Source organism: Rhipicephalus microplus, chromosome 3 (genome assembly GCF_043290135.1).
Source record: "Rhipicephalus microplus isolate Deutch F79 chromosome 3, USDA_Rmic, whole genome shotgun sequence".
Classification (NCBI taxonomy): Eukaryota; Metazoa; Arthropoda; class Arachnida; order Ixodida; family Ixodidae; genus Rhipicephalus; species Rhipicephalus microplus.
The window spans coordinates 69,833,120-69,850,131 of NC_134702.1; the positions used below are offsets into that span (position 1 = coordinate 69,833,120).

Below are 17,012 nucleotides of genomic sequence, written 5' to 3' on the forward strand. Positions count from 1 at the left end.
TATAAAGACATATGCGGAACAAGTAATCGGTCTTTAGAAGATTGATTAGCCGGGTCAGTCGGTGTGGCTGCGCTGTATACATCGAAATGTAGAGTATCTTCGTGGTGGCGGTGATGTTGCTACAGGTTGTGCTAGTCTAACAGATCTGCCTGGAAGTTGCTCCTCCCGCCTCTTTGCAGTGTCACGTTTACCAAGAGTCACCTATAGGCTATGTATCTCCTAGATAATTTGAAAGAATAACCAACACCTCATTGTGAACCTTGTGGTATTTCCTTTTTTATATGTATGTACTTTCACACGGTGTACGCGCGCCGAGCCTTTTACAAGCAATGCGATATCTATATGCCCACCTCGTTCTCGTCTGGAGGGCCCTTGTGGAAATCCCATTTGATTCTGATTGTCATTTCTTTCTCATTTTGTTTTTTTTTTCATGTCTATTAGTTATTGTTCATGTCTATGGGTTATGCGACCTACATGGATGGCAACGCCACTCGACGTTGCTCTTTTAAAAAGTACCAAATGTGTTAACCACGGTTTCGTAGATCTGCCTGTACAAAACTTCTCGCGCGGGCAAGTGCTTTCGTAGCTATAGTGCAACTATCTCAAGTGAACGCAGATAAAATGTTCTGTTGTACACATTGAGCGTCGGCGCCTGCCCGATGCGCGTGTTTGTATACCTATACTTGCGAGGCTGTCAGCTGCCATGTCCTTCAAAGCGACGACAAAAAAAAAAATGAAATTCGCAGCTCCCTTTTCTTCACACGATGGTGACGCCCATCGGCCGTGACCTGCATGCATTATTCCTGATTGTTAACGAATGTAAAACAGACAGCACGAGCGCTTGTTAGCTGTTGGAGTTAGTTAACCACGATACAATGTTTGTCTAGCCTGTTTCTTTCTTCTCTTTAATTTTCTTGCTCCAGCTCCCTTTGTGTCGGGGAGCAAGCCATTCGCGGCCTTGGCTAACGTCGCTGCCATTCCTCGCCTGTCGTCTCATCTCTCTCTGATGTAACCAACTAACCCATATTTTTTTCGCTAAGTGTGCACAGCTTTCATAGTGACGCGACGGTCGTGCTACTTGCAGCGAGACTCGAAATTGTCCGAGGCCTTCAATAAGAGCAGGACGAGGTCTTTCATTCTTGTCATTCTTATCCGTCAATGGCACGGTCCGTGGTTGATCAGGGCGACATTCTGATCTTCGAGTCCCCTGTGTAGGCTTTGACATATCGGTCGGCAAACTGACTTATCAGTCAACTCGCTCACACTCAGACTCAAATCGCGCCATGAGTCTGAGTATGAAGTGTGGCAGCTTGGGCTAGTTGGTATGGCATGACGATAGTTATAGCGCGAGAACAAAACGACGACACAGAGACAAGTGTCTTTCGTGTCCTTCTTGTCTCTGTGTCGTCGTTTTGTTCTCGTGCTATAACTATCGTCTGAGTATGAGTCAGTTTACACGATTAAAATCTTAGCGAGTTTGAGACCGAGTCCGGCTCGAAAAAAAGTTTAGCGAGTCTGAGTCCGAGCGAGAAAAAGTTAGGTGAGTCCGAGTATATAAAATTTTTTTCGGAGGTGGCTTGCCGCGCTCCTCAGCTCTGACTCTCAATTACAAGCCCGCTTAATACGGCAGGCCGAAGACGCCGCCAGGGCCCATGGGATCATGGCCGTCGACTAGGTTTAGTCCTCCTTTCTCCTCTCGCACCTGAAAGGGGAAGAGGACCTTTCTGCTAATTAAATAAAGTTTGTTCATCATCATCGAAGGTGGCTAAGTTCAAGCTTTTAGCCGATCTGCGAGCGTTGCCATACACTCGTCGTAGATCATCGCGCCGACATTCCGTGCCTGAAATACGCGAGCAAACGCGGTACAACTCGTCTGTCTATGCGTCACGTCGTCATCACTCTCCCCCATTTCGCCTCCTCTTCTGTGCCTAGCGGCAAAAAAAGATCGCTCCCCTTCATTCGCATTGTGTACGGGGGGGTGTCGCATCCGCCCCCGGCAAGCATCTACACTTCGTCGTCGTCGTCATTGACGACGCCGTCACGTGTCTCCCTCCTCCTCTCCTCCTCCTTTCCACACAGTCCTCTCGTCGACGCGTGAATCACGTAGAACAGCGGAGTCTGGGTGCAGACCGGGCAGCAAGAGCACCGGACGCGGACGACACCCTCGATCACTTCACTGCGGACGACCACACTCACGGCTAGCAGGCCAGCGTGACAGTACCAGGACTCAAAGCGGCGAGGAAGAAAGAGTACGAACTGCAGTAAGTACTCACCGATTTCCAGTACTAAAGCGGCACTGCGCCGTGTCGCCTGTAGGCAGACAGAAATTAGGTGCCTTCTTCCTTTTCCTCATGAACCACTAACAACAACAGTACTAAATTGGATGGCAGAGAGGGGAGAATAAAAACGGGGGCGAGGCCAAACGGATGAACATAGTCTAATAATAATATCTGGGGTTTAACGCCTCAAAACCTTGATATGATCATGAGAGACGCCGTAGTGGAGGGCTCCGGAAATTTCGACCCCCTGGGCTTCTTTAACGTGCCCCTAAATGTAAGCACACGGGCCTCCGTCATTTTTGCCTCCATCCAAAATGCTGCCACCGCAGCCGGGATTCGATCCCGCGACCTTTGGGTTAGCAGTCGACCAACATAACCGCATAGACCACCGCGGCGGGGCGAAGAACAGTCTGCTAAGCATGTTCCTGGTACAAAGCAGCAAATAGGGAAGCGCTACAGACTGTAAGCTTTGTGCCAGGGACAGGATGCTTAGCAGACATATACTCTAACTGAGGAATTAGTCTAACAGTCAGCCTTTTCAGTTTAATCTATTATTTGCGTTTGTTTCCGCGCGCGCTGGTCGCACATAAGTGCGCAGAATTACGGATGCACTGGGTACCGGAACATTCTCTGTAACAGAAGCCGCTCTAATTTGTGATACCGGTTCTAATTGGTGATTAGGAACAGGGCGAGACGACGACAATAATCAATGAGCCAAAGAAGGGGCACACCAAGCTTTGAGCGAAAATGGGACTTGCAATGCGTATACGTCCACACGCAGTGAACTTATCCAGCTGGTAGTTGCGGTAAACGAGAGTGGAAACGGGTAAAAAAAAGAGAAAAAAAAACAATTTCAGTGATGATGGTTGCTTCCAGTCTCGTATGGCCATTAGTATTCTTGTTATCTTAACATCGCCCAGCAGGGGCGTAGCCAGACGGTAGCACACCAGGCCGTGCCCCCGGCCCCCCAAAATATTTTTTCGCCATGGCATAGAGGGCGAAAAATGACTATTTCAAGGGAGTGCCCTCCCCGTAATGAACGAGGTGTCCCCCCTCCCCCCTCCACGAAAACAATTTCTGGCTACACCACTGCCACCCACTATATACGTTTGAGACATTTATGAATGACTTGCAGTCGGGAATTCTGCATTAGCCAAAGTTTCACTGCCGGGAATCACGAATGCTGCACAGTGACGGCGTATGACTTCCGTAAACTTTGTTATTACGAGCGACACATCAACTGCCTCGGGAGACCCCAGAGGGAAGGTCACCAGCAGTTGCATGCTGTTGTATGGGCGCAGCAGTTCTAACCTTAACCTGGTGAAGCCGTGGACAGTTGCTGGTTAACCATTCAAGAAAGGAAAGCTCTATAGAGGAGGACCAGAAGGAGGCCAGACTGGTTGCCCAGACCCCCGTTTAAATATTTCGCTTGTATCCCCATCCCCTCCTTTACCTTTGCGCAACACCCGCCCCATTCACCGCATAACTTCTGTGGTTTCGCCTTCCAAAACCATACGAGTGTGAGTCGGAAACTCTGGTTTAATTTTAATCACCCCTTGGGCTCTCTTAACGCGTACCTAAACCTAAATGCTCATGGACGCTTCGATTTTCGCTCTCACCGAAACCATTCTTACACCGGGACCGAAACGCAGCTGCCGCGGCTGGGCATTGAGCCCGCAATCTAAAGGCGAAGCAACACAACGCTGAACGCCTGCATCCTCAAGCTAAAGCAACACAATACATTGAGTCTGAAACCTAAAGCTGAAGCAACACAATGCTTGCTCCGCACAGCCAGCCGTCCCGCAGAGGGCGCATCGTTTCCCGCCCTGTGCGTAGTAACCCTGCGGCTGGAGGATAAATATAAGGCCTTAAACGGCATCACGGCGGGTACCCATCAATTATTTTATCCACCATGCATGTAGTGCACTATACAGCGCACGGAGAATCGTGTTCGCAACTCTACATGTCCTGCTACTCCTCTCCTGCACACAGGGACGTCCGCGGGCAAAGGCGGACACGCAAAGCTCATTTTCTCGCACACATATGTATGGGAGAAAGCACGCATGCGCAGAATAGCTCACGCGCCATCGACTCGCGTACGCGTGATCCTTACGCTGCGCACGCTGTTTCGCGAGCATGCACGCTATAGGCGCAGCCCGGTGAAACGTACAAGGGGATGATACTGAAGGTTAAAAGGGCCGCTAAACAACCTCTGAAAATATAGAACGAGCACGTCATTTCTTCGCCACGTTTGCCATCTTTTCGATGCTATTCGTGACACCAGCAGTCTGTTCCCGTTACGTCACGAGGAACTAAGCTCTCGATTGGTCCGTATACGAATGATAAAAATTGCTAATTTTTTTCTCTCCTAAACTGCACTAATTTATTACGCAGTTCCGCGCCCGTTGTCACGCATGACGTATACCGCGAGCTATCAGCAGATTTCACTTCATTTAGGGTACTTTAAGAATAATAATATGTGGAATTTAACGTCTGTAAACGACAAAGTGATTATGAGAAACACCGTAATGGAGGGCTCCGCAAATTTCGACCATCTGGTGTTCTTTTACGTGCACTGACCTCGTACAGTGCACGGGTCTTCACGACTTCGCCTTCATCGAAATGCGACTACAATGGCCGAGATCGAACCCGCCACCTTTGTGTGGGCAGGCATGCACCGTAACCGCTTCACGCACAACCGTAGCCGGCATTTCGGAGTTTTCTACTGCGCTAACGGAGGTAATAGCACTGCGAACCCGAACAGCACGAAATCTCGATAGGCTCAAAGCCTGGTGTTGACATCGCCCGTACGTATTTGTCGATGAAATAAATGCCGAGTAGGACAGCGTAGTGAATGCGAGAAAGAAGCCCCTCTTCTTCGAACTCGGAGTGGTTTAGAAGCCCTTCAAAACAGCATAAGTCAACGTGTCGTCATGTTGGGATATCGCTTTGTCGTGCCACTGTGCCATCCGCATGCTTGTCCATCCCCTCGGGTGTATGTACACAGCCGTACGTAACAAGAATCACCAGCCGTGGCCTTAACGGCAAGGTCGCTCTCGGCGCTTCTCTTTCTTTCCAGGCTACGCGTGTCGCGGCTCGTGCGCGGCTTAGGAGAGAAGGCCGAAAGAGACGAGTGCATGAGTACACACAATAATCACGCGGAGAACGAGGAAGTGGAAACGCCCTGCTCCATGTGCTCAGACAGCTTGCGAAAACACGAGATCCCCATGATCGCGTGCACGTGCCTTTTGCGCACAGATTCGTATATGCAGGGAGCACATGGTCCGTATACTATTTTGCGGATGTTATTCGGTGTCGCCGTATTGCGCTGTTCACCTTGTTGTGTGTCCTCAACATCTACCATGAAGTAATAATAATACACGTGGTTTGACGTCCACAAGCACGTATGACTATGAGAAATGTCGTAGTGGAGGGCTCGGGACATTTCGACCTGTTGGTGTTCTTCAACGTGCACTATCGCACAGTACAAGGTCCTCTACCGTTTCGCCTCCACCCAAATGCGACCGCCGTGACCGGCATCGAACCAACGACCTTCGAGTCAGCAGCCGAGCACCGTAGCCGCTACACCACCGTGGCGGACTACCCTGAAATCCCCAGCGAGCACCCTTTTCCACCCCCCGCCCTATGGTGAAGAATAACCCGACAAGATTTGGAGGGGCCATTCATCGGTCGTAGATTGAAATTCAACATGGCGGTGGAAGAGACATCAAGAATAAAAAAGATGCACTCCTGTATTTATTATGCAATGCTTTATAAATACGTATACATTCGCTGTTTTCATTTGCCCACGATAGGCGACTAAAAACGCCCGATCCTGCCTTCTCTCGTCTTTCTTCATAGCCTTAATTGCGCCACAACTATTTTTGTCAAGAATAAAACACAGCGAACAAAACGGTAAAAACGCTGGGTGGGGAAGAGGGGACGCATATTTCGTATCTCTGGAAGATGGGTGAGAGGCACTTGCTTTCCATTTTACGGTAAACGAGCGGTGCATGAAAATGGTCTCCTCGCTGTGTTCCATGTTCGTCACCTGTCACGTCGCGTCATTCAAAAAATAGGAAAACGTTCGTCGAATAGCCAAGGAGGCGGTACCCGTGCGTCTAGTGCCAAATCGTTCGTAGAAGCCAAGCGAAGAAGCAAACTTCGTCAATCGTCCATCCGGAAACGTTTTTACTTCAATAATGTTTTTGTTCTTCATCAAAACGAATGAACCAGTACTGATAGACATCACAAGCTGACGCTCTTATTGTGAAGTATAGAATTATGCAACGCTGACCGACGGTTCGCATGACTGCCCCCATCAGGCCCGTAGACGCTCATTGAATACTATGCGAAGGTGCGGCATGCACAATGATTTGGGCCCCATCTATAAACACGGTGCGTGCATGCTGTTGGGGAAGTGGGAAAAAAAAGTAATGCCTCATTCGCCTCTGCGGCCCCGCCGCGGTGGTCTAGTGGCTAAGGTACTCGGCTGCTGACCCGCAGGTCGCGGGTTCGAATCCCGGCTGCGGCGGCTGCATTTCCGATGGAGGCGGAAATGGTGTAGGCCCGTGTGCTCAGATTTGGGCGCACGTTAAAGAACCCCAGGTGGTCGAAATTTCCGGAGCCCTCCACTACGGCGTCTCTCATAATCATATGGTGGTTTTGGGACGTTAAACCCCACATATCAATCAATCATCATTCGCCTCTGCGAAATCGCAGCACTCTCGTCATGCAGATCTCTCGCAAATGGCAGCACCGGCCAAAAAAAAAAAACAGTGGCAAACGTTTCCGTATCAGAAAATTCCAACAGGCGTAGGCCAGTATTTGCAACAAAACTACTTGCGTACTTTTGTAAACTATCAAGGCAAATGTAAGCACGCACGCGAGCGCTCGTGGGTGAATCGTTTCGTTTGCTTTCCGGGTCTCTGTGCGCAGTAAATGTGCTAACAGAATGCAACTTGAATGCTACGCCTATATCTGGGTTTTACGCGTGGTTTCGTCACCCCTGATTGTTCAGATTGTTGCATTATGATGCAGATGACACGAAGACGCCATGTGTCAATGTCAAACTGCACAGGTCATGGTACAGAGAGTGTACGTGCTGAATTTCATGTTTATTTTCGTTAGACCCTGAACCGTGCTTCAAGACTTCCACCATTGCTTGCAAGAAGGCCAGGTACTTCCTCAAAGAGTGACATCATTCAGTTAAGTACTCTGGAGGCTTAACTGTCCAAGAGCCCCAAACGGCCATGCGAACTGGCCTCTGTCACTTCGCTTCCATGGAAATGCGGATGCCGTGGCCGGGATTCGATCCGCGACACTTGGGTCTGCAGTCGACCACCGTATATAACCTGTGTGCGATCGCGGCGGAGTAAAGCCAATTGTTAGGCTCTTGCTTTTCTGTCCGTTTCTTTGACGCTAATCGAGAGACCAGTGGGGGTCACGTCTGTATGCGGGCCACTGTTTTGCGACGGTGACTATATATGTGTTCGAACCGCCAGAGCTTAAGATGGCCTTAAACAAGCGCAGCAAACGCCAATGAGATATAAACACTTCTCGGTGCCGTCTGAATCGTGGGCGACCTTGGGGCCCAGGGTGATCCGTACGAGACACTCTATACTTACATACTCGGCCCTCCCGACGCGTTGAGTGGGACCTCATCTCGATAACGGCGCGAAAAGTGAAAACGATCGCCCGTACTTCCTAATACATGGTTCGGATCCTTTGTCTGCAGAATATAATGGTAATTATTCAGGCTTTACGCCCACGAACCGCGATACGATTATGAGAAGCGTTGCAGTGCTGGGCTTCGGTAATTTCGACAAGGTCGTGTTGCTCACGTGCACCGGCAAGTGCCCTGTATATGTCACCTACACCGATATTGCGACTATACAGCGGTCGGGATTGAATCTGAGACCTTCAGGCCAGCAGCCGAGTGCCGTAAACACTAATCCACCTTGGCCGACTCGAAGAGTAACGTTATGAAATTGAAGTTGCGTGCAGTGCTTTAACGAGTAAATCCAGCTTTAAATTTGTGCGCACCGAAATATAAGCACATGGGCCTCCATCATTCTGACTCCAACGAAACGTGCTTGCCGGCCGCGACCGAGATTCGATTCCGCGACCTTTGGGTCCGCACTCAAGTGCCAAAACCACTACACCGATGGGGCGAGTATTTGTCTGCGGAATGGAATGCGCACTTGACGAATGCAGCAACACTGCAGCCGTGGGCCCTTATCAGTAAAGTGAGTGCTCCCGCTATACGCCTTCTTAGCGCGTTAGGCCACTCGAGAGGAGTATGTGCGCTACTACAATCTGAGCGACCACTCTAACGTCACGCGTATTGTCCGGCCGATATGCGAAGCTTATATACTGAATCGTCGCGGCAGCGGATATTTATCTCGGCGGACGTGGTGCACACAACGCGACAATATCAACTGCATTCCCTCCTAATAACGGCGTCGTTTAAACCGCTGTGGATCTGGTACTTGTATGGCTCGCAATATATAGCGACATAGTTTCTTGTAAGTATACCACCAACAATCCTGCAAATGCGCAAGAACCGCCAACGTGACATTTAAAATGATGCGGTAATCACAACTTTTCACTAGTACACACTCCTTCAATGCAGTCGCATTGCGCGCTACTCACACCATCATTATGCGCGAAATAATATAGGGCTATTCCGGAATCGGGTATAATCAAAAACCATGGGGGCAACGACTTCAATGGTACGACAAGCCATATGTCTCGGCCAGTTCTTTTTTATTTATTTCTTTCTTGCTTGTTTGCTTGCGTGAATTTTTCTCTTTCTTTAATGCAACTCTTGAGACTCTTTTAACTATTGACTCCTTTATTGTAACTATTGAGACCCCATGCGGCGTCCATACTTACGATCGGCTATATGGTAGTGAACCACCCATCTTACAAAAACATCGCAAATGGGCAGCCCCGCGGCGAGTGCCCAACAAAATGAGCCCTTCTGGGTTGGCACACTTTTCGTCATTTCGCCCCCACCAAGATGTAGTGATTACGACAAGGAGTCGAACCCGCACCTTCGTGCTTCGCAGAGCTGAGCCATTGGCGATAAGCCGTCAGTGGGGGTAACTGAACGGAACGAGCATGGTTCGCAGTCGCCAGCGAAGGTTGATGTGGGATTTGAATATTATGAGTGTAGCTTGTTCGTGACTTCACAAGCGACGCTTCTGAACGTACTGGCACTCCCCAATGACGGCTTTGATGATAAACAAGTTGTATCAATGTGAAAATGACGTGGCAGGAACGTCTCCATGCGTGAATGGCGAGAGAACGTGCATGCTATGCACGCTTCGATAACATCAATGTGACGTCGCAAACGTCACATCTTCACATACTGGGGCTCCAACATAGCGGTTTAAGTGACTTCACCTTTAGATACTAGCTTTGCACGAGCAACGACTGACACTCTTGCTTCTCTTGCAGGCACTTCCGGTTTAGGCTAATATTCAGAAAATGTAATCTCAAATTAAAAACGTGTAAAATCGGTGCTTCTGCAGCAAGTAAGGAGTCATATTAGATACAGAAGACATTGAACTACAAGTTTACTTAAGTGCAAATTGACTGTCTGTATAATTCGTGGAGACTAACTGAAGAAGTTCAATCAAAGATAAGGCGGTTTTGTTTGTGAGCAGGTAGGATCGTTGTGCCCCTGGTGGAGCAGATACAAACCACGCGTTCCTTCCCACGGCCGGGCTGGCGCTTGCGCAGGTGCAGTCTAACCCGGCAGTGTCCTCCTTTCGTAAATTCTGAGATCCGTTTCGGCAGTGCGGCAAACCATTAAGTTAACCGTCTGTGCGACAGCGGGGCACATGCGCCCCACTTTTCCATTAGCAGAAAAAAATTTTTCTCCCACATGACCTATCGCGAATAGCGCAAACTCAAGTCACTAATATCTTAAATATTCATAATCTTGAAAGAATCATTTCACCATGCTTCGAAGGGGCTTTTGTAGTTTGTAATGGCGTTGAATTTCGGTGAATTGCTCTTATATATAGCTTTTGAATTTTCCTATCTTTGAGGTAGATATGTTCTACCAGTCAAAACCGCTGAATAATTTCCTGTTTTCTGGTTTTTCAGATAGGTAGCTTTAGCTTTCAGTCATCACGTGCTCTTGTAAATATGCGTAATAACTCGACCGTTAACTGCATGAGAACCATCCCCAACGAAATCGTCCTGCTCATCCCTCAGTGCAACAGAAGATCATTGATGCATGGTAATTTTTTTCTTGTTATCATATACCGCTTGAAAACTATGCACATGATCAATAACAACATCTGAACTCGACAATTTGCACAGCGAAAGCAAAAAAAAAAACAAAAAAAGGGGGGAGGGGGCGTTGGTGCGCGCGGTGAAGTAAGCTCTACAAGAACAGACCGCAGCGATATGAAGGCTCGCAAGAGGCGCTACTCCAGGTGTTGTTCTCCTGCTGAAATGAGATCCGCCCAACTTTCCTCTTCACATCGTGAGAAGTGATGCTCTCTGCGCCACATCATCCCAAAATATCTGTTCATGCAATCGCGAGATGATGACTTCATGAGACGATAAGACAGTGTTTCCCAACTATTTGATAACACTCTCCCGAGTAAGTGGGGCCTATATGTCCAACTTTTCTTCAGTGAACTATACTAGGTTGATTTTGGTGAAGTGTGTGCCTTACGAATTATTTGTAGTTTATATCATTATATCACAGCTGTTTTTTATGTCACCACGTCAAAAATTGGCACACCAGAGCGCACGAACGCCGAGGAGCGAGTGGCACTTCCAGACAGGACCTCAATGAAATTCAGCAGAAAACGAAGCGAATGAAAGCATATATAGGGGACGTTAATTGTACAATTTCAAGTGCAATCTCGTAATTTTTATAGACATGCCAATAAAGTTAAGTGAATTAAAGGACAATTTGCGGCCGGCAGGGACCGAACCATCCATCTTTATCATCGGACAGGCGGTCGCCTACAGTTTCAAATAATTTCTATTTATTTATTTATTTATTTATGTTATTTATTTATTTATTTGTTTATTTGTTAAGGTGTTTAATATGCGGTACCCAGTGTTAACGCGTAATGACGACAGTCATAGCCAGGCACGGACTCCAAGCACGAGTGGTGTCTTTTTTCGAGATGACCAACTAGAAGGCACTCGAAAGTGAAACCCATTTCCAAATCCAAAGGGCTCACTACAATTTATTTGCCACTATAACAGAATTCAAGATGGCGCCCACGCTGGGATACTGGGACCTGCGCGGACTGGGCCAGCCGATCCGCAACCTGCTCATCTACAAAGGGATTGACTTCGAGGACAAGCGGTACAAGTTCGGCTCGGCGCCCGACTACGACCGTGGGGATTGGCTCAAGGAGAAGTTCTCGCTGGGGGTCATGTTTCCCAACCTGCCGTACTACGTCGACGACGAGGTCAAGATAAGCCAGAGCTTGGCCATCATGCGCTACCTGGCCCGCAAGCACGACCTCGGCGCCAGGTGTGTGCGCGTGGCCGCAAATAAATGCTCGTACCGCATATATCAGTTTTATTTAACAATAGGCGCCGTCATCTATTCTTGCTTTATTATGCTCAGGTGAGTTACACTGCCACGTAAACATGGACGAAGTAATTGAGCAAAGATATAGAAAAAGGTGATGGACGAAGTGGTTCCCCTCACCACTTCGTCCACAGAGGACAAAGTGACGTGCATTACTAAGCATCGGATCGCGGGCCGGAGACGGGCATTGGTTAACCTGCCGTATAAATGCCACACCAAGCTTGCTTTGTCGCAACAAATTGGCAACAAATACGCAGTAAACGTACGAAGAAATGGCAACAAAAAACGAACGAAGCAACTATAATAGGTTAGATTTCCCTCCACCATGAATACGCGTTATTTTACCAGTGCCTAAATAAAAGTTTATCCCGTCCCACGTACGCTGGGAATCGGTGTTATGCGAAACATGCATCAAAAAGTTCGCTATGACGCAATTTTAAAATGAGCACAACGTTACGAGGCGGATGGATGTGGTATCTCAGTGAAGATGTGTGGAAATTTCATTCGCATTCACGTATCAGGAAAACATGCAAATGTTGGAAACGACTGTTGAAAGTTGCGTCGCGATGCCGCCATTAATGTGTGCACTACCAGCACCAGCAGTGGTAGGCTGAAGTGTTCTTGTATTAGTCCATGATAATGGTTACGCGAAGCGCAATGCTGAAGCGTATACGATTATTTATTTTTTATTTAGGCGAGTGTTACGGTGTGGATCAACATTAGGTGCAGTAGTTGTGAGCACATCGTGGGCTTTTCAAAAACGACCACTACTATATACACTGCGTTTAATGGTGACTGCACTGGGTAACTTTTGCTGTGGCATAACGTCAGCACACGCGATAGAGCACTGATGCCATATTATCGAAACGTAGTGCGCTTTATGGTGGAACGGCATGACTATCATACGTAAGTTTTGTTAGCGCCTTACCGTGCGGTCGAGCAATGCGTGAATGTAGCTCGCTGAATCATAGGAATGCAAATATAATGATTATTAGACTGTTTATGAAGTGGAGTCAGCATTCAAATCACAATTGACGCCAACTCGGTGTGACTTCTGTGTTATACGTTTACACGTGGAATGTTTGTTATTTCGTTATAAAGTTAGATAATCAGCACTTCAAGTGCAAATAAAGTTCCACCGACCTTACGGCTGCATAGTGTTTTTTTTTCCTTAAGCAGTTTCAAGGCCCAGCATGGCTCTGCAGTAGAATATCTTGTTGCCACGCTGAGCGCTTGGGTTCAATTTCTGCTGAGGTCCTGATTTTTCTGCCTTTGCATTCGTCGGGTTTACGCTGCCGATGTCAAATTCTCTTAATGTCTTCACATATAAGTTACTAGTGTCGGTCCTTACCGTTCCGGGGTAGATATAAATCGCCAAACACCTGTGGTGCGTACCCGCCTACCGCGGTCCGCGCTATACGGGTATGTGCCACAACCCACAAGTGTCTGGACGAAAGGGTTCGACACAGTACACTGTGTCCATAAGTACACTCCATCTGAAAAAAAATATTCAGTATCATTATAATGAAGGTTTGCGCGTTTCGGCTAAGCAATGTCGCAATATGTGACACCACGGATTACGTGACAATAGCACATACAGACACAGAGACACACACGTGCGGACGTTTTCCTCCACGGCACCTAAACTGCACCTGACGGCAAGAACGTCTATTGCAGGGACGAGCAAGAGACCATCCAGCTGGACGTGATGGAGCAGCAGGCCAGGGACCTCGCCTGGTGGCTCGTCATGGTCTGCTACTCGCCAAACTTCGAGGAGCAGAGGGCCAAGTACGAAGAGACCATGCTGGGGCAGCTGCGGCTCTGGGACGAGCACCTGCAGGGCAAGCTGTGGGTGCTGGGCGAGCGACTCACCTACGTCGACTTCCTGCTCTACGAGGCGCTCGACTGGAACTACGAGTTCAAGCCCGAGGCCTTCCAGGGGTTTCCCGTCGTGGTGGCGTACATGCGACGCTTCGAGGAGCTTCCGAACCTGAAGGAGTACTTCGCCTCGGACAAGTACAGCAAGTGGCCCCTCATGGGACCCATGGTCAAGTGGGGCCACGTCAAGGAGTAGACCTGAACCACCGTTGGGTGTTCTCTGCACGCTCCATCAGCACTGTCTTTTGTGAAAGGCGTGCGTTTTTCCCATTTTCGTAGGTAACAGGCCCGGAGTTCGCTAGTGAATACAATGGGAATACTATGCTGTAACTGAAGGTTACTTGACCGACGCACTGCTAAAGTAGCGTACAAAGTAATGCGACCCGAAAAGTTTACATTTATCGGAGTGATATTAGCAGGAGTGAAGTTTTAATGCCGAGCATCTGAATGCCTTGCAACACGCATCACAACGTGACTTCATTCACTGCATTCAAGTATTGGCTGCTTCTGTAAGGAACGCAGAAACACGAAGCAATAAACATTTCGTTTATGTGACCCTGTTAGAATGCCGTGTTCTGTATGTTGAAGCATAACAAACATTGACCAAAATATCAAAGCCTGCCCGCTAGTTTTTTTTTTCGATGGGCTTGGCTAGACTATATGAAAATGTGAAAATGTTATTGTGCTCTCAGTGTATGACGTCGAAAAGCTCCTTATCTCAGACCATTCACCGCAGCATGCACTTCGGATCTCCGATATACGGCACCTCTAATGCCAAAGAACAATTGAATTCAAAGAAGCCCGTGAGAAATGCAGAAACACGAATCTATCAACTTTTAGTTCATGCGATGCTGTTAGCGTGGGCAGTTTCGACGTGCTTTGACTTTGCAAACCAAGAAAAAACAAGTGGCCTTAACGGTGATGCGTAAATAAGAGTGAGAAACAATGAGCGCGTTACTAGTGCGAGATAGAAGTGCGAACGCCGAGTTTCGGGAACGACCTCAAATCCCATGAGGATCCAATATTTTATTAATTTAGAGTAATACTGGCGCTCTCACTAACCTTCCCCGTATATATTGTTTGCTGAATTGTGCCGTATATAGCACGTATTATACTTGCAATAAAGAAATCCATTCATTGTTATTCTCTTTGCGGGTGTGTGTTTTCCTGAGCAATCAAATACACATATTTATACTATAGTCAAGCATTCACATTTAATCGTGAATTATTTATTTATTTCACAATACTGCAGGCCAATGTGCTGGCCCAAGCAGGAGTGGATACACCAAAACGTAATTGAAGAAAACAACAGACAACAATACAAAAGAAACAAAAGGTTAAAAAAGGTGACGCTCAAGGCCACCAAGCAACTTATTAGAATGAAAGATGTCACACGGCAAACAATTCCAGTCATCGACAGTTCTAGGGAAAAAACTATATTTAAACGCATTTCATCGGGCAAAAATTGGGGTTGGAGCATGTTCATGACCATGACGTACTCGTCGTACTGAGAGCGGTTTAACACAGTCAGCGAGATCAATTTTTACAATACCACACAAACAATTGTAAAGAAAGGAAAGACGAGTGAACTTTCTCCGAGCTTCTAAAGTCGAAACGTCGTTTAATTGCATTAAGGTGGTCGGGGATTCAAACCTACGATATTTGCCAAAAATAAACCTTACAGCCTTTCTGTTAATACGTTCCAGATGATTGGGCCCAAACCAGATCGCTTTTCTGCACAGCGATCGACGATGATGATTCGTGAACGGTACAAAAAAATAAAGGAGTGGTGTGTCATTGCACGCGAAAAATCAGTGCAAGGGTGAGCAGAACTACAGCCAGAAATAGGTACACCAAACTTCTGCAAAGTAAGCACAATAAACTAGAAAAGAGGTACACGTGAGTATTCGATGTGGCTACATGCCAGAGATTCTGCCGACGTTGGAAATAATACCTACACTTCTTCGATTGTGCCTTGTGCAAACAGACAATTATCAGTCATAATAACTATTGGGGTTTCACGTACGAACAGCACCATATGGTTATGAGAGACGCCGTAGTGAAGGGCTCCAGAAATTTCGACCACCTGGGGTTCTTTAACTTGCACCTAAGTTGAAGCACATGGGCCTCAAACATTTTCACCTCCATTGCAAATGTGGTCGCTACGGCTGGGATTCGATTCCGCGACCTGCGGGTCAGCAGCCGAGTGCCTTATAGCCACTAGACCACCGCGGCGGGTGGTTCATTGGCATTACAGTTAAAACACCAGGGCGCGGTGTTATTGGGTATGCCCTACACCAAATATGTCGACAGTAAATGCTAACAAAGAAACAAACGAGCTCCTAGGACAATTAACCTTCTTTGCATCTTTCAGAGGCCCGGCCGTGAACTTGATGTCTTTAAGAAGCAAATGAGGGTTTAATGGTCAGCTGCTACCTCGTGATTATCTCAGGTGCTACTTGACGCTCTCTGTCTGAAAGAGCATTCAAACCTCTCCACCCAGACTACAGGTATATAGCGCTGTATCACACACTCGGAAATACCCAGCCAAGTGGACGACGAAGGAAAAGGCTGTGGGTTCCGGCCCCATTGACGTCAAATGTGCCTACTCATCATAGTTACTACAGTACAGTTAAAACACCTAACAATATCTCGTAGGCCTTCCTTGCCTTGATTGTCGGTTGTAAGCACTAGGCCTTGTGTAAAAAAGAAAAAGAGACCCCCCAACGTTTCACTTTCGCGCTTACCCCACAGAAAGCTTGTACGTCACTTGATGTATTTTTTATCAGTGTCAACTTACTACAGCACAGCACACCACGGCCGGCGACTCTTTCTCAGCGTACAATCGAGCGGCATGAACACAGGCACCCGAAACCTTTACCTGGACACCCGACGTCCTCGAAACAGGAGCACATACTGGGCAGGCACAGTTGTACAAAGCCCGGATGAGAAACCGAAGCAGGGACACTGTACTCGGGGCTTCTTCTTGCTATAGCGAGCTGCGCGTGCTATCATGCTCCTTTTACACCCGTCTTCACGTAACAGGAAGGTGTATTCTTGTAGGACAGCTTAGCAGCTAAGGTGTCGCATCAGGGTTGCCTGACATGGCCTCCTAAATACGTACGCAGACGCCAGCGCTTTCATACTTCATGCTTCGTAGAAAACACCGCTAGAGTTGCCGAGCGCCTGTTGCTGAGACAGAATGGTGATGCGTGCTAAATTATTAATAAATAATTCTTAAGATATAGTGCAAGGTATACCATTTACGATGGTACATT

The 17,012-nt window shown here is 47.7% G+C and overlaps 1 protein-coding gene across 1 annotated transcript; it reads left to right on the plus strand.

The window, feature by feature from the left end:
- The first annotated feature begins 2,087 nt into the window (after nucleotides 1-2,087).
- LOC119173874 (glutathione S-transferase Mu 4-like) lies at nucleotides 2,088-14,300 on the plus strand. Its single transcript, XM_037424660.2, has 3 exons — nucleotides 2,088-2,261; nucleotides 11,523-11,796; nucleotides 13,534-14,300. The coding sequence occupies exons 2-3, from the start codon at nucleotides 11,531-11,533 to the stop codon at nucleotides 13,928-13,930; spliced, it is 663 nt and encodes a 220-aa protein (XP_037280557.2). The 5' UTR covers nucleotides 2,088-2,261; nucleotides 11,523-11,530; the 3' UTR covers nucleotides 13,931-14,300.
- Nucleotides 14,301-17,012: the final 2,712 nt, after the last annotated feature.

Excerpts from the sequence above, each read along its gene's own strand:
- LOC119173874 (XM_037424660.2), top strand. The coding sequence starts at position 11,531 with ATGGCGCCCACGCTGGGATACTGGGACCTGCGCGGACTGGGCCAGCCG. Across the intron at positions 11,797-13,533 it reads AAGCACGACCTCGGCGCCAG|GGACGAGCAAGAGACCATCC; the intron begins GTGTGTGCGCGT and ends CGTCTATTGCAG.